At 39.1% G+C, this 25,512-nt stretch overlaps 1 protein-coding gene across 1 annotated transcript; it reads left to right on the top strand.

The window, feature by feature from the left end:
- Positions 1-1,043: 1,043 nt before the first annotated feature.
- LOC117789998 (pituitary homeobox homolog Ptx1) lies at positions 1,044-24,079 on the top strand. The gene is given in 5 exon segments (XM_034629223.1): positions 1,044-2,321; positions 4,919-5,707; positions 13,650-13,790; positions 14,941-15,194; positions 22,205-24,079. Coding segments are annotated over 4 exon segments (1,902 nt in total). The 5' UTR covers positions 1,044-2,321; positions 4,919-5,190; the 3' UTR covers positions 23,195-24,079.
- The last annotated feature ends 1,433 nt before the right edge of the window (positions 24,080-25,512 follow it).

The following is a 25,512-nucleotide window of genomic DNA, read 5'->3' as shown; positions in this document are numbered from 1 at the left end:
AGGGGAACGAGCAACGAGTATACGTCAAAAAGAACAGTTATTTATTTATTTGTGCGCAATCGAGAGCACAGCATGGTAAGCCAGAGGGACAGGAAGATAGAGGGGAGAGGGGTCAGGGGACAGGGGACAGAGGGTATAGGCTGGGAGGAGGTGGTACCGCCTCAAGCGGCTGGCAAACAATGGCGGCTAACGGAGAATAATGGGATAACAAAACGCCCTTGACACCCAGTAAAAAGACAGCCAGCCCTCAAAAGTGTACGATAGGAAGTAGCCTTATTATTATGAACATTGTGGACTCGGGCTTCGGGCACGTACCAAACGGCAATGGTAACGACTGAACGACTGAACGAGGAATTGGGTGGGCGGGGAGGGATGTGAGAGGGTAACACAAAGGACCCACAAAGTACAAATACAAATCAAACCCTTGAGAGCGCCTAACAATAATAACAATAACAACAAGAGCCAAATAATAAACAGAAGAAGCAGCAAGAAAAAGGAGAGAGAGAGAGAGTAAGTGAGTGCTGAGAGAGAGAGAGAGAGAGAGAGGGGTGTGGGTGGTAGGGAAGGAGCGCAGAGAGGTGCGCGCGCGCAGGGAAGCTGAAAGAGTAAAAGCAACAAGAACAACAACAACAGCAAAACAGAACTGGAGCAATGGCGCTCTGTAAACATTGGTGTGAGCGTCAGAGTGGGAAAGAGAAAGCATGCCAAAGACAGAAAGAGAGAGAGTAGAACGTGTAGGGAGAGCGAGAGAGTGAGTGAGTAAGTGTGTGCGATAAACTGACAAACAGAACGGAACGGCTTTTGGGGTGTGTCTTCCACTGTGTGAAGTGTGACTTGCCTCTCACTCGCACGCATTGGTCGCAATGGCACTCGCTACTCGCCGGCATGCGTTCGCTGCCTCTCCCTCCCACTCACAAGCGTGTGTGGGGAGAGATAAGATACGGAATAGAATTGCGAGACATTTGTGTGAATGTGAAGCGTTTACGTTTGTGGTGCGTTGCGTGTTGTGTGTTGTGTGCTGTGTGCTATATGTGGCGAGTTAGTTGGAAAAATCAAATTCCGTTATTCAGTTGCCGTTTGGAAGTTCAGTCGTCGCCGCTGCTTACCGTTCGTATCGTCGTGTGGAACTGTGTGTGGCAGAGTGCTCGGAGTACTCGCTATCGTTGTCGCTGTCGTTGTCGTTGCGTGTGCAAGTTGCAAGTTAACAACCCCTCTCACACCACAACACCACAGCACCACGAGTGCTGCTGCCCTCACGCACTCGCTGCTGCCGTCGCCGTCGCCGTCGCTGTTGCCGCTGCGACACATCCAACAGATACTTTTGCGTGTGCTTTTGAATTCGTTTTCAATTCAATTCAGCCACGTCCTGTTACGGGTGCAGACGCGTTATTTCCGTTTCCGACAACAACAAAAAAAAAAACAACCAACAACACAACAAAAATAACAAAAAAGAAGAGAGAGCCCAATCAAACATTTGAGCAACTTCATATACTTACCCTAATTACGCGCTGGATTAAATTATTAAAACACTAAAGCCGACGCGGATTTAGAATCAACAGCCGATTTCACCGACACCAACACCAACACCAACACCGACTGATTCTTTCAATGTGTGTGCGAATTCATTGCATGTGTGTGTGTGTATATTTAGTGTATCTATGTGTGTGTACGTATGTGTGGCTATAACAGCTAACGCGCTGGCATCAAAGTCGCATTAAAAACATATCCATGAGTTACTTAAAATTAATCACTAACATAATCACTGTGATTTTTATTTGAGTTGCCGAGTTGCTCTCTTTCTCTCTCTCTCTCGCTCAAACGCGTGTGCATCAACAACCACAACAACAACAATAATATCAACAAATTGTATGCAAACTATAAAAACCGTTTAAATGTTTTAGCCTTTGATTAGCAATTCAAAGTCTTTACAAAAAAAAATACAGCACACAAATCTGCTGCAACGACAATAAAGATCAACACTAAACTCGGTCTATTCAATTTATCAATAAATTTTCCAAGATTTATTGCCGACGCAACCCACGCGACATTTCGTCTAAAGAAAATTTTCTTGATTTTCGCGTTAAACTATACAAATGAAATTCAAATGAATGCCATTTGATTTATTGCCAAAGTGCACAACATTTGCTCCACATTAAGAGTGCTACCCACTCTGAAAATCCGGAGAACCAACAAGAGTTCAACAATTCCGAAACTGGAAACTACAACAACAGAGCTGACCCCAGATATCTTATAATATATCCAGCTGCCGATCTGACGGCGCATCAAGTGGATTAATTTGAATTTCTTTCCGTAAACTAGAGGTGAGTTAAATATAGATATTATAAATAGATTATTAATATTTATCATCGGTATTTTATACATCAAATTATTACCAACTTAAATATAGTTAACGAATTTCAAAATATTTTGGCTTATTGGCCAAAAAAAGAAACCTTCAGTTGACAACAATCTCAGTAAAGATAACTTCAAGTGTGGTTACTACTGAGAAGTATCTTTTACGATATCTATCTATATATTCGGCGCTAGACAAGGCCCCGTTACCTAAACCTAATAACAACAGCAAAGCTCCCGAAAAAAAAAACTCTATGAGCCAGCAATAAAAACTTGTTGAACAATGGCTTAAATAGCATTTAAATAATTTTAGCTGCACTCTCACGCCAAACATATAAATCACGACCGATATCTACGACTCATAATCATCATCTGGCATTGCAAACCATAAAATGTCTCACCTTCTTGGAGCATCCAGTACTCGTATGGGGGCCTCCGGGCGGCATGAGGTCCAAAAAGAACAGTTAATGGCAATGCCAAGCAAAAAGCCATTGACGTCACTTAAACAATTAGATTTGAATTTGTATTTTGGTTGCAGTTGTTGTTGGCAAACAAAGCATGGAAAAACACCGAAATACACAAAGAGAGATTTCCATAAAAAAAACCAAATGCAAAAATGTACTATTAAATAAATTTGTATAAAATTAAATAGAAATAACAACACGCTAAAAGCCTTGGTAAAACATAGAAATCTTGGCACCTTTGCCTTAACTATTTGCCTAGCAGCAACACGCCCCACCGACCCACCGTCCCACCGATAACAGACCCACTGAAGGGGGAAGCAACCGAGGGAAGCTGGTGCCGTATAGTCGCTAGAAGAATAAAAACCACTGCTGGCAATAAACTGACATAAAATAATTTCGGGCATTCTTTGTCTAAGAAAATCATTATGTAAATAAATTCTCACTTCTGAAATAAAAATGTGTCGTGACAAAAAAGCAAAACCCTAAACACAGCACAACACAAAAGAATAGAAGAACGTCAGGCGTTCCACAAGAATTGAAATATATTTATTAGCGATGTGGCAAATAAATATGCCACAAATGATGCCACTGAAATTGACAACAATCTGAATGCACTTCAATCAAAAAAACAAAAGGCAAAAAACAAAAAAAAATAAATTAAAAAAAAACCGCAACAAAAAATGTGACAATAAATAAATAAATAAAAAAAAGATACGTTTGGGGCACGTTGGGGGGTATAAATCTGTTAAATGGGAAATTATGTTTATTATTGTTATTAAAACAACCGCAAAGCAATTTAATATTACAGCCAGGCTAATCCACTAGGGATCAAGTGCAGATCAAGCGGCATTATCAAATATAAATTTTCAATTTGAGCGAGAACGAGAACGTAAATGAAAACGAAAAAGAAAGCGAAACCGAATACAAAATACAAACTAGCCAACGAAATCGAAAGTGACAAATCAAATTGAATTTAATATTTTTTGAAATTAATAAGTAGTTTTTGCTTATGGAATTTACGATTGGAAAGTTGAGAGGTTCTGTTTAATAAACTTTAATTTTCATTTATATTTATTTAGTTTGCCCCTTCTTGATTTTGTGTAGTTCTCTTTACGGTGTATAATTTATGAAATTTTTTACAACTATTTATTTCGTTTTTGAATGCTTTTATTTTCTGTTATGATTGAGATTAGATAACAATTTATTGCAACGCGCGCGTTGTTTGGTTTTCAGCTCTGATAGCGAAATGCGAACAGGGAAAAAACGAGAAGTCTGTGAATAGTCACCTCTTTTTTATTCAATATTTCTTTTTTTGGGGCAATGCCTTGATTACTAAAGCACATTTATTGTTAAAATTGGCAACCGTTAATTGATTTACGAACATTTATGGCTATTTTTAGAGCACTGTCAGTGGCTAAAGTTACTTATTTTGAAAGAATTTATTGGGCGCCAATGTCAGTAGATGCAGCCCTGTTAACAGAAGTCCCTTGCCAAAATGAGCTCTACTTTGTGCTGTTGCTGCAGCAATAAAAAATAATAATAATAAAGAGAAGAGTAGCGAAGAGAAGAGAGAGAGCAAATTCACAGAAATGTAAATATTGTTACATTGATAAGAAGCAGCTTGTTATCTTTTCAAGCTTTCGCCTTTGTCTCTCTTTCTCGATCTCTATCTATTTGTCTGTCTGTCTAACTGTCTGACTCTCAGTGTGATAACAACGTAGGTGGCTGAGTGCAGTTGGATTCTCTCAGTGTCTGGGCTGTGTTGTTAACAATTTACGATTGCCACAACGCCACAAGCGTCACCCAACGAACTAGCAGCATCTGTGAAGCGCAGTTACAAGATGTGGTCTTAACCCCTTGACGTGTTTGGTGTTAAGTTGCCATTGCCTGGTGTTTGGGTTAAGCTCCTCACTGTTTGCCTTGATGTGATAAAAAAACAAGCGCGTTTGCTTTGCCACAGGTAGCCACAGATAGAGATCGAGATAGAGATAGAGAGCTACACTAAGATATGATTGAGATACAGATAGAACTACAGCTACAACTACAGTTATATTGTGATAATATTTGCTTCTTTTTTAACTCTTCGTCTTTCACTTTTGCAGCATCGCAGCGCGCTTCGCAGCCGCGCGAGCTCAGAGACAGCCACAACTTGGATCTGCTTTCACCACAGTTGGAAGATACCGGCCTCAAGACGACGACATTCTTGCAACACTTTAAGGACGTCGTCACGACGAAGTTCAACGGCCGAGATCACCATTTGCCGCCACTGCATCCCGCGCATCCCGCGCACCAGCAGTCCGCGCTGCATCATCACCATCAGCCGCACCAGGCTGTCGCCCAGAGTTTCTCCACCATTTTTCCAACATATCTAGGCATGGACCGCGGCGGTTGCGGTGCCGCTGGCGGTGGACTCGGCGTGGTCACTAGCTCGGCCACCGCCCTCGGTCCCGGCGGCATTCCTGGCGGCGGTGGTGGCGGCGGCATTGTCAGCGGTGCACTGAATGGCCTGGAGGCCATGTCCGCCGAGTCGACAGGCTTGTGCCTGCAGGACTTGGTCAGTGCGAGCACAGCGAATGGCGCCGGATCAGCGGGATCGGCGGAGAGCGCAACCACGACAAGCACAGCGCTGAGCAGTGGCAGCTCCACGGTGAATGGCGGTGGCAGCAGCGCCTCCGGTGCGGATCATCTGCACAGCCATCACAGCCTACATGACTCCAGCTCATCGGTCAGCATCTCACCCGCCATCTCGAGCCTGATGCCCATCAGCAGTCTCAGCCACTTGCACCACACGGCCGCCGGTCAAGATCTCGTTGGCAGCTATCCACAGCATCCACATCATGCCGTCGTGCCACCGCACACACCGAAGCACGAGCCGCTCGAGAAACTCAGAAGTAAGTACCGAATAGAGATACAGATGATACAGTTGATATTTCAGACATCTTTCCCATATGTATCATACATATTTTCGGTTCAGTTTATGGGGCCAAGTCAATTTCGTGGCCAATTTGTTTCTCAATTTATTCTTTGTCTCCACACATTTTTGAAAACGGGAACTCTGTCCCCCCCCATCAGACATCCCCATGTAACAAATTTACAAGTAATTAATGCGGCCATAATTCAGGCAGCGTTGTCGTTAAACGCTGCGTATGCGTGATATTTGTTTTTCTATGTTGCAAGTTGTGTGTTTGTGTGCTTCAACAAGTGTCCACATTCACATTGGCTCGTCGTCGTATTCATCGCATATTTTTGCAACTGTCAGCGACAGCTGTCGTCATTTCAATATTCATTCATTCATTCATACATTCGTTACAGCAATCATTCACGCTCTCAATACTTGTACTTCATCATTCATGCAATGCTCGTCAATTTCAAAACAATGTGCAAAAATTCCTGTTGGCCACCGACAACTTGTCGTTGCCCCCCTCTCCCCACTTCCTCTATTCATTGTCAACATCCACGCCTCATGCATATTCATATAATCATTGTGTAATCATTAGCGCATAATCTTCATAAAAGCGTAACAAAGGCGACCCAAAAAAAAAAAAAAAAAAGAACATCTAAAGAACTAAACAAATTTCACTTTTGCTTCGCATGTCACGGCTAATTGAGCACCCTTCTGGCGTAGTGCCGAAGGCAACACACTCTTCCCAGTCCAAAAATTCACATTCCCACTCCCGGTTACCATTTCCCATTTCCCATTTCCACTTCGAGTGCTTTGATGCTGCAGAGTCAGTTGTGAGGGTCGTTCGATGCCTGAAATGTGATATGTGCATTGTAGTCAAGTGTTTGTTGTTCCGTTTAGGCTAATTGTTATGGGAATTTGGCTGCGAAAAGACACTCAGCGTATTATGGAGGTGTTTTAGTATGTACATGTAGTACAAGATGATTTCTCAATTGCCTTGTGTCTGTCAAAAGTCAAAGGTATGAGAGGAACTTGGAAAATCAAATATGTACAAATAGATATGTTGAAGAATTACAAATGTTGCATACAAAAGTAGTCAAATAATACTCTAACCAAATTATGTTTATATCTTTACTGCATTTCAAAGCGAAATAATAGAAAAAAAGCCTTGAATAATAATTTGTATTGTAAATCTAAACAATATTATTTTTATGTTATTAATCAATGAAGAATAATCTTTGAATACACATAACAATAATATCAGATTTTTAAAATAATTGATGTTAAAAAGAACTAAAGGTTATTTTTTTTTATTATTTATATATTTGTAGAAAAGAAATTAAATTTAAATTACAAAATTGAGTATTAACTAAAGTTTATTTAATCAAGCTAAAGAAGTATTGCATAGCTAAAAATTATTTATCATTAATCATTGATTATAATTACTAAAAATAATAATCAGTAATGAGAATAGATAATTGTAGATAAAAGTTCTTAGATCTATCACTAATGAACGTCTGATTATAATCAGTTGCATTTGCATTTTAATGCAATTTAATGTCTTTAGTCAAAATAACTTCAAAAACACTTTTAGCTTAAGATGTACTCGTACATTTATGACTGTTAAAATTTGTCCAAGTATTTGTCTGCTTTGGCTAAGATATTTGTTAGCTGTCTACTCTCTACTCTCAACTTTGCACCATGCACCTTGGCTGCCGGGTTAACAGCCCTACCAACTTTGCACTTTGCCCCAAACCAACGGGCAACAAACAACAGTCAACAGACAAAAGGGGACTCAGCTGCCTGGCCATTTATTTGCGTGCCAAAACAATTTAACACAAAAATTGTGCGCATTTAAAATATGCACGAGTGCAGTTATCCTTTGACATACACACACTCACACACACACACACACACACACACACATGGCAGACAGGCAATGGTTTAGTGTGGAAGTTGTTGCCTTAGCTGCAGGTGCGGACTCAGCCAGGAGAAGCATGTTGCCAACAAATTTCACTCTGGTTGTTGTTGTTCACGTTGTTCAGATTGTTCTCATTGTTGTTGGCGTTATTGTTTACGCTCTTGTTTAAATAATGGCCACACAACGTGCCCAATGCCTGGACTGTTGCACATTGCAATTGGATTTTCAATTATTGGCCAATTTAATGGTCGCCATCTCCCCCCATCAGCCACCTCCAAAACGGATTCTCGAAAATCAAACCACCTACACGGCCATTTGTTTGTGTTATTATATCAAATATTTAAGTTTTATTTGTGTGGAAATGTTTCACTTTTTATGAGTGCAGTTTTTTATGATGCACACGTTTAGTTTTTCTTCTATTTTTTGTGTTGATCATCATTTTATGGGTTCTGTGCGTGTTTTTATTTCGAGTTTGGCGCTCAAAGGATTTCAAGTTCACGTACACTAATTTCACGTATTCAGTTTTCAGTCCGACGGCCAATTTTATTATGCATGCAACGTGTAAAACAATAAAAAGTTAATACTTTTTAATACCATGGCTACAACTCTTTAATGTCGAAAGTGTCCCCACTGGCAGCTGGCCATGTTCTGTCTGTCTGTCCAACAATCTGAATTATGTTGTCAGCAGCTGTTAGCCTCTAAAGAGCTTTAGCTTTTGCTCTATCAATCCAATTGAGTTGCTTTCGTTTTCATTATTACAAATTTATGTATCTCAACTGATCCTGTGACCTTAGACAGAGTTATCTAACGATGACTAAGTACTTTCAGCTAGATATACGACGTCACTATACAAAGATCCACTTTGTTTACGTCTAACAAATCTAAAGAACTAACAAAAACCTTAACAAACCGAAACCAACAACAAAAATCAGAGCAGTTTACATTTTGGTTGCTCTGCAAATAACACAAATATCATGTTATTTATTTGTTGCGAGTCCTTTGCGTGTTTGCCAAGTTGTTACAGATACAGATACACCTACAGATACAGATACAGATACATACGCCAGCATAGATATCATGGTAGAACTATTTGCCTATGACAATGTTTGTCTTGTAGCCCTTGATAAAATATGAAATTGCCTTGCCGGCTGTATCTTAATGTAACTAGCTGTAGCTGTATCTGTATCTTGTATCTGTATCTTCGTGCGAGAATTTTGCTGCTCAACTTTTCTTATGAAATCTTGTTATCTATTGTGCCTCATCCACGTATCATTTTACTTACGTTTGTTATTGTTATTTGTTTGCACAGTACAAAGTGTTAATGGCACGTGCAGCTTCAAAAGACGGAGTATCTCTTATAAACATGTTCAACTTGTTTAAGATTCGTGTACATGAAACTAAACTACATTTTATAAATTGTAAATAAGCATTTTACATTTACAAAATCGATAAGAATAAATTGAGTTTGCACAGCATTTTAAACCACACTTTAAATTACATAATAAATATTTTAAAAAAATTAAGTTGCCGAAAATCATTACTTTGTTTAAAGAATAATGAAATAAGCTAGTTAAAAGTCTTAACTTTTTTCACTAGGTAGTTAAGCATTCTCCCTTTCAAGGCAATTTACAAATGATACTTTAATGAAGAAAATCATAATGGGGCAGACACGATGCGCACATGAGACCCGGACTCGCTAAAGATACAGCTATAGATACTTGCCACATAGGCTCAGTTTGTGCACAAGGATATGCTTTGTCCTGTAGCCTACTTTAAATTCAAAGTGTGCGCATTTTTGGGATGTGCTTGTACTTATTTGTCAGGCCTCGTCTTTGCCGTCTTTTGGTCGTGTCTTAAACATTTCTTTATGAATATAAATTCACATTTTATCGATTTTTGTCTGCAGCCATTTTGTGTACATTGTCTCGTCTTAAAGGCACTTTAAAAATAAACGATGTAATGGCAATTTTCACATCAGTGCATCAGTGCTAAAGGGAAAATCTCTGGCAAATTGCGCACATATGTCATTTTGGCTTGCAAACTCAATTGCAAAAAGCAGCCGCAAAAACAAAAGATCGCAGTGCAATTGGCAAGCAAACACCCCATAAATTGTGGATGACCCCCAAGAGCAGCCAATGGATAATCACACATTGGTGACGCCCACTTCAACAAAGTTCTTGCCATAGTCAAGAGAGTTGCAACAACTGAAAGACAAGGCAAAAACTGCCCATATATCAATCGTGGCAAGCAGACAGTACGGAGACATGTGCTCGGTCTAGCTCTTCCCTTTTCTTTCTCCTTCTCTTGATGGCACTGATTTCGTTTATATAAATTATAATGTCATTATGGCAACCAGTCAACCCCCCTCCAAAAATCTCTAACTCCACGGCAGCCACAACTCGACCAAGACCGCAATTACGTCGCAACTGCAAAACTTACAGAGTCAGTCTGGATTTCCAGGGGGAAGTTGGGAGGTTGGAATCTTCAGTGCCGTCGCCTCTTTCTCATTATCCGTATCGTGCAATTTCGTAAAAATGTCGCATTAGAGATTATCTGAGGAAACAAACTTGCACGGCTGTCCACTCGGTTGCTTTTGCCAGAGAAAATTGGGGAAAATGGGAAAATGGGCAAATGACCCAACGGCATCAACTGGAGCCAAAAATTTGAGCTGACAGTTGAGAAAATTACTGAAAAAGGCATTGCAGTGGAAAACTACAACAAACTGAACCGGCAGAGAAGCAGGACAGAGACAGAAAGAGATATAGAGAGAAAAAGAGAGAAATAGGGGAGAAGGAAGTATAGAGCATAAGAACGAGTCTGTTTTGGTTGGACAGTTTGGGGTCTTCATGTCTTATCCTTATCTGTAGACCCTGGACTAATGAGCTTGCCTGATGTGGTCTGTCCGTCCGTCTGTCTGTCCGTCTGTCTGTCTGTCCGTCTGTCTGTCTGGCTGGTCAGGTCTTTAGTCAGAGGGTTGCTCGGACTTTGGGGCATTGTCAATGTTAGTGCACTGATTTTTATGTGTGTGGGCCAAGTTTTGCTGGCAAGCTCATTATATTGCCATAACCTCAGAATGTGTTCTGGCCATTGTCATTGTCTGGCCACTATAAAGGATTAACTTTGTAAATTGTTGTGATACTCGACACGTATAAAAATTAACTTGATTTTTACAGCATTGCCAGCTAATTTCTACTATCCATAAGATAGAAAAAAGGGGAGAACATCTTGAGGGTAACAATGCAATATCAACATATGGCCGAAAAATCTGTCGTATATTAACACTTTTCTCATTGTTTTGGCCACAGCAAATGTAGCGTGAAATTGGAAAAATATATATTTGATGGCAACCGCAGCGTTTAACCCTTTCATACGAGTATTTTCTTTGCCCAGAGTGGTTTAATTTCGGCAACAATGAAAGCAACTAACTTGTCAAAATAGCGGTGAGACAGTGAACAGGGAAAGGGAAGAGGGCAGAGGGAATATAAAGGCTAACGCCCTGGCCAAAAAGTATTTCGATTTCAAGCTCTATCTGTGTGTGTCCTTTGTATGTTTGTGCTGAGCATCCCAATTCAACTGTCACATTAATCGTTTGTTTTTGGTCACAAAATGCTACAAGTAAACGTTGGCATATTTCCCTTTATTTTCTTCTTTTCTTTTCTCTTTTTTTTGTCGTGTCAAAGGACGCGCTCTCAGGGCGCACATTCTGTCCAGCTTCCCTTGCCCATTTTCCCAATTTCCACAGGCATCTCGATCCTTTTGTATTGTGTGTGTGTGTGTATGTTTGTTTGTTTGTTTTGGGTGTATCCTGTGCTTGGGTCTGGTCGAGGTTTGACAGTGCCAGGCTGGATAATTTATAGCTGCCTTTGCCGTGTCGTGTGTCAAAGTTTTTGTGGAAAATGTTTATGAATGAATGCGACAAATGGCCAAATGTCTACCGTCTGTGTGTGTTTGTTTTGCTGGATATAAAAATCAAAATCATTGTTCAGGCAAACATTTATTTCTCATTTTTCTGCAATTTCATATTTGCAGCATGATTAATAGTTCGCCTTAATTTAAGGGTGTGTGCATTACCCAAACATACACATATTTCTATTGACTTTTGTTGGCAAAAAGAAAAAAAAAAGAATTATTCCCATTTGTTCGTTTGTTTAGTTAAACGCCTCTGCAAAATGGCCGAGTGAAAACTGAAAGCGACGTTGACACTTGTTGTCACAGCTCGTGACATGGCCAAAATGTTGAGGCAACGCCCACCACTTGGCCAAGCCATATTGACACTTGCCACTCACTCAAACGAACCTTGAAAACATTGTAAAAATGAGAAAACTCGGAAAACTCTGGGCAACAACTGTGGCTACAAAATGTCAACGCCAACTGACAGACGACAAACATTTTTTTGGGGAAAATCAAATTCAAAGTAGTCGCAAACGAAACTAACAAAATACAACAAAATATTTAAACAAATAAAAATCACTGCGGTACGTGCTTTTCTCTGCGTTTTTTAGAGCGCATCGTTAAGAAAATATTTTTACATTCTTTAGAGGTTGGGGCAACAGTTTAAGATGTAGTTTTGGGGGGGATTGACAAGTTGGCGACCCATTTAATAGGCACATGCTCAGGTTGAAATCGAGCACAACAAGAACAACATCACAGACAACAACAGCAACAGCTATTAAGCAGCATTTTCCAATTTCCTTGTGGTCTGAGGGAAAACATTAAAAAACTTGAGTAATCAACAAATATGTGAAAAAAAAAATGCAGCAATTAGTAGTCTCCTTAAAAAGCTAAAGCAGAGCTAAGAATTAATAAAGATTTGCTTAAACTAGGAAAATTATATTTATTCCAAAATTTGTATTATTATTACCAAATCTAAGACCCAGTTTGATGAATTTTCAGCACTTAGAAATCTTTCCCTTAAATTTTTCCTAGCAAAATAATTTTTCCGAAGGGGCACTTTAAATTATCGCCTATTGTAAATAGTGTATAATTGTTTGTCATTCTGCATTCTCTGAGGAATAATCGATATTTCAGTCATAATTCACCTCTATGATTTGCTAAAAATATCAATTAGTAAGTGAAATTTTCTAAATTATTTTTGGGCAATCTTAATGATTTGATATTCCCCGTGAGTTTTAGCGCAAGTGAGAGCATTGTCAACGGCATAAATTGTAGAAAATGCCGTGTAATTAATTGAGCAGACACTTGCCTAGAATCCGCATACCCCATTTGGTAAATGTCGACCCTCGAATCTCACACAAACCTCGCGGAAAACAGTGAGGCACCAAACTAATTGTTTCAAAATGTCGCTGCGGGTGTTTGCAACCAGTCGGAGTCCCTGCCTCGATGCCTGCCTGGCACTTTAAAAACCACATTAAACTGACAACATGTGAAAATGCCATAAATTATGCAGCGAACTGAGCAAGGAAGTCCATAAGATTTAGGTGCAATGGCCAGGAAGTCGAGACCTCGACCATATGGGCACACACCTCATTCAACGGGGGCCAGGCCAAATATCAATTGTCTGGCCATAAATCTGAATTGGTAACATGTCAAAGTCGAACTAATTAATATGAAATTGAGCATAACTAACTAGTGTAATCATTGCATGCTAACCAAACTCATGCCTCATTTGCTTTTCTTAAGATTTATGGATAAGAGCAAGCAATTTTCTCTGATTATCTTCCAGCTTGTTGCGTTAAGTTTTCCATAATGTGCAGCGGCGGTTGCTTCCCTTAATGCCTCCAATTAATGGCCCAAGTCTTGGCCTTTCTCTCAGAATCCCAGACACTTGTGTCCTTAATCGAGCTAACCAAAAGGCCATTTAAAACTGATTCTACTGCTCCACTGGCGTCGTATCGCATAAATCCTTTTATAAACACATTTTTATGGGCTTCCAGAGGAGCAGCTTTCTCCTCTTCTGCACTATACACAATTGCTTTAATACCTTTAAACCTATGTTAAAACATTAATTTTTTGTATATTTTTGTGCCCTTTGCTGGTTTATTCTTTTCAGTTTGGGCCGAAACCGGTGATTTTCGTGATAGTCATAGCTCCATGACCGCCGTAGCAAATAGTTTGGATAGCACACATTTAAACAACTTTCAAACATCGTCAACATCCACCTTAACAAATCGAAGTCGGGATCGCAAAGACGGTAAGTTCTTTCATAAGATTCTTAGCTGTTAACGATCGTTTTGATCAGATCATATTATTTTACGCTTTAAACAATTACTCTATAGTTCAAAGCTGAATAAAGGATAAAAAACTTGTGGAATATACAAAGTTTAAAAGTCATGAAATTACTATGAAAACACAATTTTATTATTATAAAATAATTTCAGCTTAAATTATTTCTGTTTAACTGAAAGTAATTATTTTCTTTTGACAAATATTGACCATATAAATATAGGATTTTTAGATGAAACAAATATTTTATTAAAGTAACTATTAAGATATATTCTGAGATCGAAATTTTAATACAACTGCCTACAAATGTCAAGAATTAATAAGAGCTTCGATCATTTATGTGGTTAGTAATAAGCGTGGAACAGCCGATGCATAGAAAGAGAGGGGAAATAAATAGAGAGAGAGAGGGGGCTCGTTACTGATTTTCAATATGCGAGTACATTAGATAAGAAACATAATTTATAATAATTTTCGAAAGCATGGCCAATGGGCGTCGCTGGGTGGTGCGTTGCAGCGGGAGGTGGGAAAAGGGGGCGGTAGAGTGGTTACCTCTTGGCCTTTGTCGGCAAAATTTACTCACTCGCGTCGCGTTTAGTTTTCGATTAGACTGCTTTGATTTGCGACATGATGACGACGTTGTCGAGCCACCGAAACTGATATTTCATATGGGCCCAGTCATTTAGTTTATTTGATTAAGTTTTTCGGTGTTGGAACAAACAACAGCAACAAAAACAACAACAACAACAGAGAAAGCACGCCGCCATGATCGATGACATGCCGGGAACACACATTAACGGGTTGTAAATCTGGTAGCTGACCGAAAAAAAAATATAACTAGGCTAGCTCCGTCGGCGGCTCCACTTTTGAAGTTCCAAAGTATGCGGTGGGTTGTGGGTGGTTGGGGGGCATGGCGTCGTTTGAAGGTTGCATGGCAATAGCAATTAGTAACGCCAACAGGAATGGGGGAAACTGATTAGGTCGTGAAATTGGCTGATGAAGGAGTGCAATCGTTGCTTCAGCTTTTCCTTATCAAATGCATACCAAATTAACTAATTGCCAAACAAATTAATTAAGAGAATCTAAAATGCAATTTGCGTTTGCTTTGCTTTTTTTTACAGGCAATCGCAGCGTTAATGAGACCACAATCAAAACGGAGAACATATCAAATTCCGGTCACGATGAGCCGATGACAACCAGCGCCGATGAGCCCAAGAATGATAAGAAGAACAAGAGACAGAGGCGTCAGCGCACACACTTCACCTCACAGCAGCTACAGGAGCTGGAGCATACGTTCAGTCGCAATCGATATCCGGATATGTCCACGCGTGAGGAGATCGCCATGTGGACCAATCTCACCGAGGCCAGAGTCAGGGTAAGACATAATTATATCTATATGTAGAAAATTGTTTATCCTGACTAGTGACTGGCGACTGTTGAATGGTGACTGACAAATAACGCAGTGTAAACGTTAAGAGCTAGACGGTTGATATTTGTACACTAGATCCCTTTGGAAGCTTCTACCAGTAGGTGGGGCAAAATCGGGATAACCAGGATTTATATTTGTATAAATTTATTCTGCATTGAAATTAATTTACATTCGTTCAAACATTTTATACGCTAGATTTAAATTATGATTTTCAATGCTAAGGGTCCTTTGAAATTTTGAAAACTGAAAATTTTAAATCTCTAGTTTTCACTTTATACCTACTTCTTACACGGTAGTTAGTAAAAAACACTCCTTTAAACTTGTATCTGAGAGCTTTCATTTCTTGTAAAAAAATCATGTCAAAATTAATATTTTAATATTTTGACTTGTAACTATGGAGCACCATAGTCTGACTAACTTTGAAATCTCATAACTTTGTCAATACTGAACTGATTTTCGAATGGAACTTTTTTTGTTTATGGTTTGGCCTCTAAATTCATTCTGCATTCCAATTTAATTAATTTTGTAAAAAAAATTATTTTCCTCTAAGTCTTGGGTTCGATGATAAGGGTACCTCCTCTCATATTTTAAAAATTGAAAATTGTACATCTCAAGTTTTCACTTTTCATCAACTCCGTATATCGTAATTAGCATAAAACAACATATTAAACTAGATTCTGAGACATTTCATTTTCTTGTAAAGAACGATGTCAAATTGGACAAAAATTTGGACTTGTAAAGTTGCTAGATCCAAAGTCTGACCAACTTCAAACTTTCATAACTTTGTCAAAACTGAACCGATTTTCAAAAGGAATGTCATTTTGATCATGTTTTGGCCTCTTTATTCATTCTGCATTCAAATTTCATTTTTCGAAAAGTGGTTTATAATCGGAATGATCGGAGTCTTATTCGACATTTGTTAAGCACTCAAAAACGTATTTTTATGTACGTACAAAAAATTGATAAATTGTAGAGGTTCAAAATAAACACATTCCTACAACTGTAAAAAGATCGAATTCGCGAGTAACCAGGTAGTCATATTATACATTATTTGCACAGCCAGCCGCAAATTGCAAACAACAACAAAAACGGCAATGATGAGTGCAACATTGGCAACAGCAACAACCACATCAATTGCATTGTGGCCTGTGCAATTATGCGGCAATTACTGCGGCGCCTGCATTTCTCTTGCCTCTTGCCACTTGCCACTTGACCACAGCCCCAAATGACCGCAATGCAACCACAGCACGTAGCTGACACCAATACCAACACACACTCACACACACACAGCTGCTGATACGAAATGCCAGCGCCAACTCGTAAATATGTTACCCCCAACTCTTCTTTAGTCGGCCAAAATAACCGTTTGAATTCGCGCGGCTTAAGCGCTCTGACCAAAAACCGCCGAGCATCCGCCATTTTGTGCTGCAGTGTAAATTTATGGTGCAGTCGTTGGGTGATTTGGGTGGTTGCAGTGGCGCAAAGTTGCCATAAATTGCCGCCTCGATTGCGGCTAAAACTTTGGCGCAGTTTGCAGTCCAGCCTGGGCATTTTTTATGATGCCATCGGTGTAAACTGGGCCGAGACCGCAACACGGGGAGGCTTATCAAATGCTCAGCTGTTTGTATATGCCACAACAATTGCTACTGCTATTGACAGCCTCAAGGGTTCTATAGCCCAAACAAACTTCAGATATACATAGAAGATATAATATCAAACAAGAGAGGAGCAGGAGGGTAGGGGGGAGTGAGAAGCATTGTATCTACACGCACAAACAGTTGTAATTGTTTGTAAACGATAGTTGGTAAACAATTGAAGAGTTGTATGCTTTTAAGTGGCGCCAAGGGGCAAATATGCGCTGGCAAATATAAACCCGACCGATAACTTCGATATCAAAGCATATCATAGATGTTTGTTGTTGTCTGACAGAAGACAGCGACACAACGGCAGCAGATACAGATACCGATACAGATACAACGAAAAGATACTTTTGTATGGGCATAGTTATAGTTATAGACAGGGCTTGATCGATGATGATCGTCAACGACTTGATGGACTATGGCGACATTTGTTAATTGAACAAGCAGCAAAAGAGGCAAGCGGCAAGAGGCATGGGGCATGTGGCAAGAGGCTAAACGGGTCATTTATCGTTTGCCGTTTGCTTTGCAATTAGTTGACAAATAAAAAACATCTGCCAGATACATTGCTGACAAATCGCTGGCACAATGCATTTTTCATGGTTTTTCTATGCAAATTTTGACTGTGCAACAAAGTTGCACATATGCCCAGAATACAGTATGCAACAAAAAATCTAAAATACACTTGACAGCCACTATAAAGAAATTAGCTGCGGCCCACCAGAAACAAGTGTCAAAGTTCGGTCTCGCTTGGGGTGACACTGGCAGTGGCGGGGAAAAGTCGGAAAATGATGTCAATCGAAACATGTGTTGAGCGAAAAATGCATAAAATATTGATACAGTTTGTTTTATGGTCCATTATAATGATGACAAAAGGTTTGCATTTGTTTCTTGGGGTGCAACCCTCAAATGTATATTGTATCTATCCCCTTCCTCAGATAAAATGCAAAATAAAGGCCCAGGCAATTTGTCAGCAGGCTACGAGGGTTGTTTAATGAATTAGAAACCGCACGAGAATTAATGATCATGATCGCGCTGTCTTTCCCCATTTGACTGCAATAATAGCAAAGGCAATAAAATTTATCAAATATACAAAAGGATTACACACACACACACAAATAAATCTGGGTGGGTTTAAAGTTGTCAAAAAAAAAAAAAAAAAAAAAAAACTGAAATCAGCCCTGTCTTGACAAACAAAACGTTAGGCGGGTAGAAAGTGTTGTCTTCTTTGGATCTGTTTGTCCCTGATAGCTGATAGCTACTAATCTGCGGATTAACATGAGTCGGCAATTATGGCAATATGTTCCCTTCTCCCAAGCTGACTTTTTAATACATTTAAACATAGCTGAAGCCTTTACGTATTTAATTCAATTAACAGTTAAAGTTTAACCAACAACATGAACTCATAAAAACATTTGTTGCTTCGTCTCTGTATCGACAACAAATGGTGTATAGACAGAGTTGCCCAATGGGCCAAGAGTATATAAAAAAGCAGACCAATTGTCTGCTCTTTTTTTTATGGTCAGGTGTTGGCAATGGCCTGGAAACAAACGAACATTTGTCTGTGTATAGGAAAACCATTTTGGTTGTGTCTCCATAAAAAAAAAAACAATGGCCATAAAGGAGCCACAATATGGGCCGTTAGAGTCGACGTATTTGGCGGCGATGTATCTATTACAGGTCGTGGTTAATGGTGTCAAAAGGCTCTATAGTTGCAGTCAGCTTAAAAGTTGAAAGAGCAACTCTCTCCATTATAATATTTATATTCCTTTTTAAAAAAAAATTTACATTTATTGTCTGCACAATTTTCAACATTTGTTAATTTTATTTTAATAATTGAAAAAAGGTTTAAAAATTAATTCGTTAAAGCTCTTGAGCTTACAAGAGCTTTGCTTGCTTATACAATTTAATGAAAGCTACTTAAATTAAAAGTCAAAAATGCTATTTATTAAAATTATATTCAGTTTACAGTATATGCAGAAAATAAGAACATTGCAGAATATCAATTTGCTCATTATTTGACCTCTAATTTAATACTGCATTGAAATTGGAATATTGAATTTTTCACCCCCATTGTCCACTTTTGCCGATCAATGTCCAGTGTCTATGTCCAGTGTCTATGTCCAGTGTCTATGTCCAGTGTCTATGTCCAGTGTCTATGTCCAGTGTCTATACCAACTCCTTGACACTTTATACAAATCTTCAAAATGTCATAACTTTTTCAAAAATCAACCGATTTACATGCGGAATATCAATTTGATCATTATTTGGCCTCTAATTTAATTCCACATTGAAATTGGAAAATTGAATTTTTTACCCCCACTGTCCATTTTTGGTAATCAATGTCCATACTATCACTTTATACAAATCTTCAAAATGTCATAACTTTGTCAAAAATCAACCGATTTACATGCGGAATATCAATTTGATCATTATTTGGCCTCTAATTTAATTCCACATTGAAATTGAAAAAATTGAAATTTTGACCCCCACTGTCAATTTTTGCCGATCAATGTCCAGTGTCTATACCAACCCCTTGACACTTTATACAAATCTTCAAAATGTAATAGCTTTTTCAAAAATCAACCGATTTTAATGCAGAATATCAATTTGATCATTATTTGACCTCTAAAAATTTGAAAATTAGTTTGAAAATGACAAAAACTCAACGGGTTAATTTAGGAAAATCAAAAGCAGCTTTTGGCTTTACTCGAGTGTCTTGGTAAGAACTTAAGCAGATTAAGCTTAAGGGCTTTACAAACATGTTTATTGAAATAAATACAAGCTGCATAAGTCAAAATCCAAAAGTGGCGCATATTTTATCAGTCTCAGTTCAATTGCAAATGGCACTAGCTGAAAGTGGCAACAATGCAACTGCTTTGAATACAATTTTCAAGCAATTAGTTAAGCTTTAAATGAGATAAATTGTATGCAGTCAATCCGTTTGAGCTATCAAGCGTTACTTTGCTTTCAAAGCATGCTATTTGAATTAATAAAATAAGTGTAAATAGTATTAATTCAATCAATTTTATCAATGCTATTATCGCGCTTAAATCTAAAGAGTAGCCATATCTTAAAATATTTCTAACTTTTGTGTCTGTTACTTAGCTATTATCTTATGAAGGGTTACTGATTGTTGAGAGCTGAAAGTCGTATGCTTATCAATATTGTTTGCAATCAAAATTTTCACTTCAATTTCAAGCGCTACCCCGGAAGTGGGTACAAAGAGGGACAGCAAGAATTAAGCAAATAAAAAACGTATTTAGCTGCAATTTGTGGCCATCAATCAAAATGGCAGCTCTTCACTTAGAAGACAGACCCTTAGAAATCAGTAAAAAAAAAAACAGAAAAAAATCCAAACTCAACCCGTAACTTTTGCCACATGGTCACATTGGGCCACTCATATTCCAATTTTCTTTTTTTATTCATTCTTTTTTTTTAACAACTTTACCTGATGATGCGTTGCGGCACCAGCATAAAACATAGGGAAAGTCGCAAGGAGAGAGGAGAAAGCAGAGAGGAGAGGCTTGAAGGGAAGTGTCATTTGCCGCTTTCATCAAAACCAATTAGGATTTTCTGCTTGAGTCAGCGGGTGACTCTGGAGTGTCTGCCCGTTGAGTGGAAAATTGCGATGGTTTTTTCTCACTCGGACGTTGCCAATTTTTTTGCTGTTGTCGTTGTATTTTTTCCTTCTGCAGTCACATCAATTTTCCATCATGCAAACGTTGCTATATTTTTTTGGTGCCCAAACTTCAACAACTTGCTAAATGATACGTGAAAATGACAGTTGACGAGATCGATGACGTTAGTTTTGCATCACAGTCAAGCTGAAGTTGATGATGATGAGGAGAATGATGAAGATGATGATGATGATGAGGATGATGATGATGCTGCTCTGGCTGAGCGATGTACCTTGACAAATTGACACATTGCTGTTGGATATTGAAATTGGCAAAGGCTTTGATTTATGTGCTGGCCAAGTTGAGAGCAGCTTTAAGCAGTTTCTTCATTTCCCACGTTTCCCAGTGCCAGTTACAGTTACAGCTCAATCTGTGGACCAGACTCAGACTCAGACTCATGCGATTTCAATTAACTGGCGCAACTAATACGATTAAACCAATTGCCGGGCAAATAAATGCGCATTAAATTGTCCACGCGACACGAGTCGAACAATTTTCCACTTGCAACGTTAGTTTTGACTTTTCCCACAAAACAAACATAGTCACGGGGCCTTTTAGGCCCAGTTTTTGCATACAAACTCTACGCGTGGCCGTATTTAGTTCCGGACACTGAGCCGGAGTGTTGCATGCAACGTGGCAGACCCATAAATTTCAACCCCAGCCGATTTGTGCGTTGATTTAAGTACAATGTGGCAATGCGGCAACAAGCAAATGTGTGGCATGAACTACCAAAAGTGCCACTGGTAACTGGTAATTACCTAAACGTTGCACACACAATATTATATGGGAAAATTCAAAATGCAACTTTAAACGTAATTTGCAAACTAAGCAAAGCGAATCTTAGAATAAACCACTGACAAGAGCAAATAAGGAAAAGGGAGGACAAAAGACAAAAAACTGTGTGGGAAGAGAAACTCATCAAAAATGCTGGCAACGTCTGTTTGTCATTTCCCTTAACAGCAGCAGATACTTATGTATCTGTAGCTGTATCAACTGTATCTTTGGCTGTTGTATCCGTATCTGTATAGCTGTGTACACTGCGCAAACTTCAGCAATAAATTACAAAGTTGCCATTTTGTTTTTTATCTACTTGCTTTTCTCTTTTGTTTTGCTCTTTTTTTCTTGTTTTGCGTACTTTTTGTTTGCAAAATAATTTTGATTTATTTTTTTACCCCTGCTACTTCTTCTCAGCACACAAACAACTTTAATGCTGTATACTGTCTTTTTTTCTTTCTTGTTTTTTTTGGGGGGTGGCACGCTGAGTTTATTTATATAAAGCTCTCTCCATTAAAAAAGAAAGGCAACGGCAACGTCAGTGGCAACAACAATGGCAGTATTTATGTATATTTGTATTTATAATTACTGCACATGCGTATTACAAGGCGCCCTTTTTGCCTGGATTGAGGGGGTTGTCAGATAGCTTTTGGGGTTGTGGGGGGAGTGCTCTGTATTTTGGGGGAGTTTTTCGCACACGCGACAGACGGATACATAAATTTTCAAGTTGGCGGCAATATAATAAATTATGCGGCACGGCGACGCAACAAAAGAAAATGGCTGCCACACAGCTTTTAAAAACTTTAACTAACTTGCAACAATCTTTCGCTCTCTCTCTCTCTTTCTCTCTGTCTGTCTCTCGCAGGTGTGGTTCAAGAACCGACGGGCCAAGTGGCGCAAGCGTGAGCGGAATGCCATGAATGCGGCTGTGGCAGCTGCAGACTTCAAGTCTGGCTTTGGCACACAGTTCATGCAACCGTTTGCCGATGATTCGCTGTACACTTCGTATCCGTACAACAACTGGACCAAGGTGCCATCGCCATTGGGCACTAAACCCTTCCCCTGGCCCGTCAATCCACTCGGCTCGATGGTGACCAGCAATCATCACCAGAATTCGGTCAATTGCTTCAATACTGGCGCCAGTGGAGTGGCGGTTAGCATGAATAACTCCATGCTGCCGGGCACTATGGGATCCACGTTGACCAACACGAATGTGGGCGTGGGCGCTGCCCCCTGCCCGTATACGACGCCCGCCAATCCGTATATGTATCGTGCCGCCGCCGAGCCGTGCATGAGCAGCAGCATGTCATCGAGCATTGCCACATTGCGTTTGAAGGCGAAGCAGCATGCCACAGGATTTAGTAGCCCCTATTCGGCGCCATCGCCCGTATCGCGCTCCAATTCCGCCGGACTGTCCGCCTGCCAGTATGGCGTCACTGATGTTGTCTGAGAAAACGCTCTCGGTGCTCTGCTCAATCAGCATCAGCACCACTTGCAGCACTTCTCCGGCCAGCACAATGGCAATGCCATGCAACATCATCATTTGAACAACAACAACAACAGCAACGGCAATAGCAACATGTTGCATGCTCACAACCATAACAACAATAACAACAATCATCTGCTGCTGGATCATAGCGATTTGGGTTTGGGCAACGGCGGAGGCGGCAACGGAAATGGTAACGGAAATGGCACTGACGATGGCGGAGGCGGAGGCGGCACAGTGGGCAGCATTGATGACAACAACAAATCGCCGCTGGGCAGCAATGGGTTAATGTCTGCCGCTGCAGCTGCTGGTGGCGCCTCCAGCGGCAACGACAATGCCGACGATGTGGACGAGGAAGTCATCGATTGAGCGATTGCTTATTAAGTATATACAAAAAAAATATAAATATATTTAAAAAATAAAAAAAATATTTAAATCAACGTACTTATAACATAAATAATTAACAATTTGTTATTGTAAAACTGCATAAATCAGTAAAAAAGAAAGCAAAAAACACGGCAGAAAACCAAAAAAAAAATAGCATTAAGCGTACTTAATTAAATTTTAGATGGGAAAGTCGCATCAACATCAACCAAAAAAACAAACAATGGCAAACAAATTTTTTCGAAGAACAATAATTACATTTACAAAAAAAAAGGAAAAAATATTAAACCAAACAAAAAAAAAAACCAATTGAAATGCCAACTTTGTGGGCAGTTTTAATTAGTTGGCATTAAGCGCCAGCCAGAAAGGCAACAAAATTAATTACAAATTGATAATTGTGTTTTATTTTTGTGCCGATTAAATGCCAATTATGTTCATTTAACGCCCCAATTCCCTAGCCCCCAAAAGGTAAAAAAAAAACATTAATGTATAATGTTAAGTGTTTTGTAAATATAAAGCAAATATTTAGCTATAGACAGCAAGCTGTATGTATAAGAAGATAAACAAGTTCGATCTAAAATAAAAGAACTAATTAGCTATACCAAAAAAAAAAAAAAAAACAAGTTAAAGTTGTCTGCAAAATCTTTCGAAACAAATTTAAAACTAAAACTTAAAATCAAATCTCCGCCTATTCCCCAACCTCTTTTTGTTTTTGCAGCTCATACACCAAATACTATATATATATTTAAAGAACGTATCAAGATCAAGTCAAATGAAAATGTGTATTGTAAACAAAATATATCAAAGCCCGTAGTGCAGTTTTTAAGGAGTTGTCTAGTCGTATAAACAACCAGAGATAAATCAACAAAAGAAAGAATAATAAATGAACAACAAGTTGAGAAACTACTAAAAAAAAAAAAACCGATAAAAATAAAACTAAATATAAATATATTTAATAATTGTACACTTAACATTATTAGTTATAGAAATTGAATCAAATGAAAAACAAAAAAAATAACAATAAAAATTATGAAAAAACAACAATTCCGTTTGAAATTTATTTGTTCAGATAATAAATGAGTTTACAAAAATGTAAAATTAAAAAATCAAATTGTAATTTATGCAAAGAACCTGCTGGCAATTATTAATAGGCCACAGCAGAGTTGGCCCTGAAGTTGGACCCTGGAGACTGGGCCACAGTTATTGCGGTTTAATTTGATGCGTTTACTGAAGGTGGTGCAAAAATATCCATCCATCAATTTATTCATTACAATGAAATTATGTCGAATTTATATGCACCCCACCGCCAAGTGACAACCCTCCTCCCCCAACCGCACAGGAACGGAGTTGGCCTTTTTTGGTGTGGTGTGCGGGGTGGCGGAAAATCACCGCACAATAAAAATAATAATAAAAGGACATGCTCCTGCTGCTGTTCTTCCTGCTGCCTGCTGCCTGCTTTCTATGCAAAAATTTCCCAAAATGCCATTGTCAGCCATGGGGGGTTGCTTTACTTACCCTGACCGGGTCTGACTGCCTTTGGCCTAAGGGTGAGGTGTCTGAGAGGGGGAGCATCAAATTTGAATTTCATATGCTGACTGCCGTTCACTTGCCGCTGATTGAAGGCAGGCTAATAAAGTGTCAAGCCTATGCGGGGGGAAAAGCAGCAGAAGAACAAGAACAAGAAGAAGAAGAAGAGAAACCCCCGCTGCGTTAAGCGACATTCAGGGGAGACCATTTGATTTATTTTATTTCCCTTCTGCCCGCTGTTAATGTTTTAATAAGATTGATTTTATTGCGGCCGCTACTCAGTTTGCCGTGTGGGTGTCAAAGGGTTAATAAGCTGCCTGCCTGCTGTTTAAGCACTTTATTAGTGCCCGGCCATGGCCCGAATGGCAATTGCAATTGCCATCCACGAAATTAGCAATTTAATTGCTTGAATAAACAGACAAACGGAGCATGGATCTTGGGATGAGCACCAGCTGCCGAAATGTTAACAATTTTCTTTTTTTTTTGGGGGGGAGATCTAAACTCAAGTTGGAAGTTTATTCTACTTGCACTAAAGTCAACTACTTGCAAACCTATTGAAGCCAAGTTAATGTTATCACCAACTCGACACTCGGCAAACACGAATGACATTATTCTTTGGCAATGCGTAATTAACTTTTTGGCGTAATTAATGCCAAGTCTAATTATTGTTAATCATGCTCAGCCTGGCACAACGAGCCATATATATGAGCTTCAATTAAAATCAGCAGCATTTCAACTCAAATACATATGTATATATATATATATTTACAATGAAC

The sequence above is a fragment of the Drosophila innubila genome, assembly GCF_004354385.1.
Source record: "Drosophila innubila isolate TH190305 chromosome 3R unlocalized genomic scaffold, UK_Dinn_1.0 2_E_3R, whole genome shotgun sequence".
NCBI lineage: Eukaryota > Metazoa > Arthropoda > Insecta > Diptera > Drosophilidae > Drosophila > Drosophila innubila.
The sequence above is the reverse complement of the archived record's forward strand: the minus strand, read 5'-3'. Positions and strand labels throughout refer to the sequence as shown.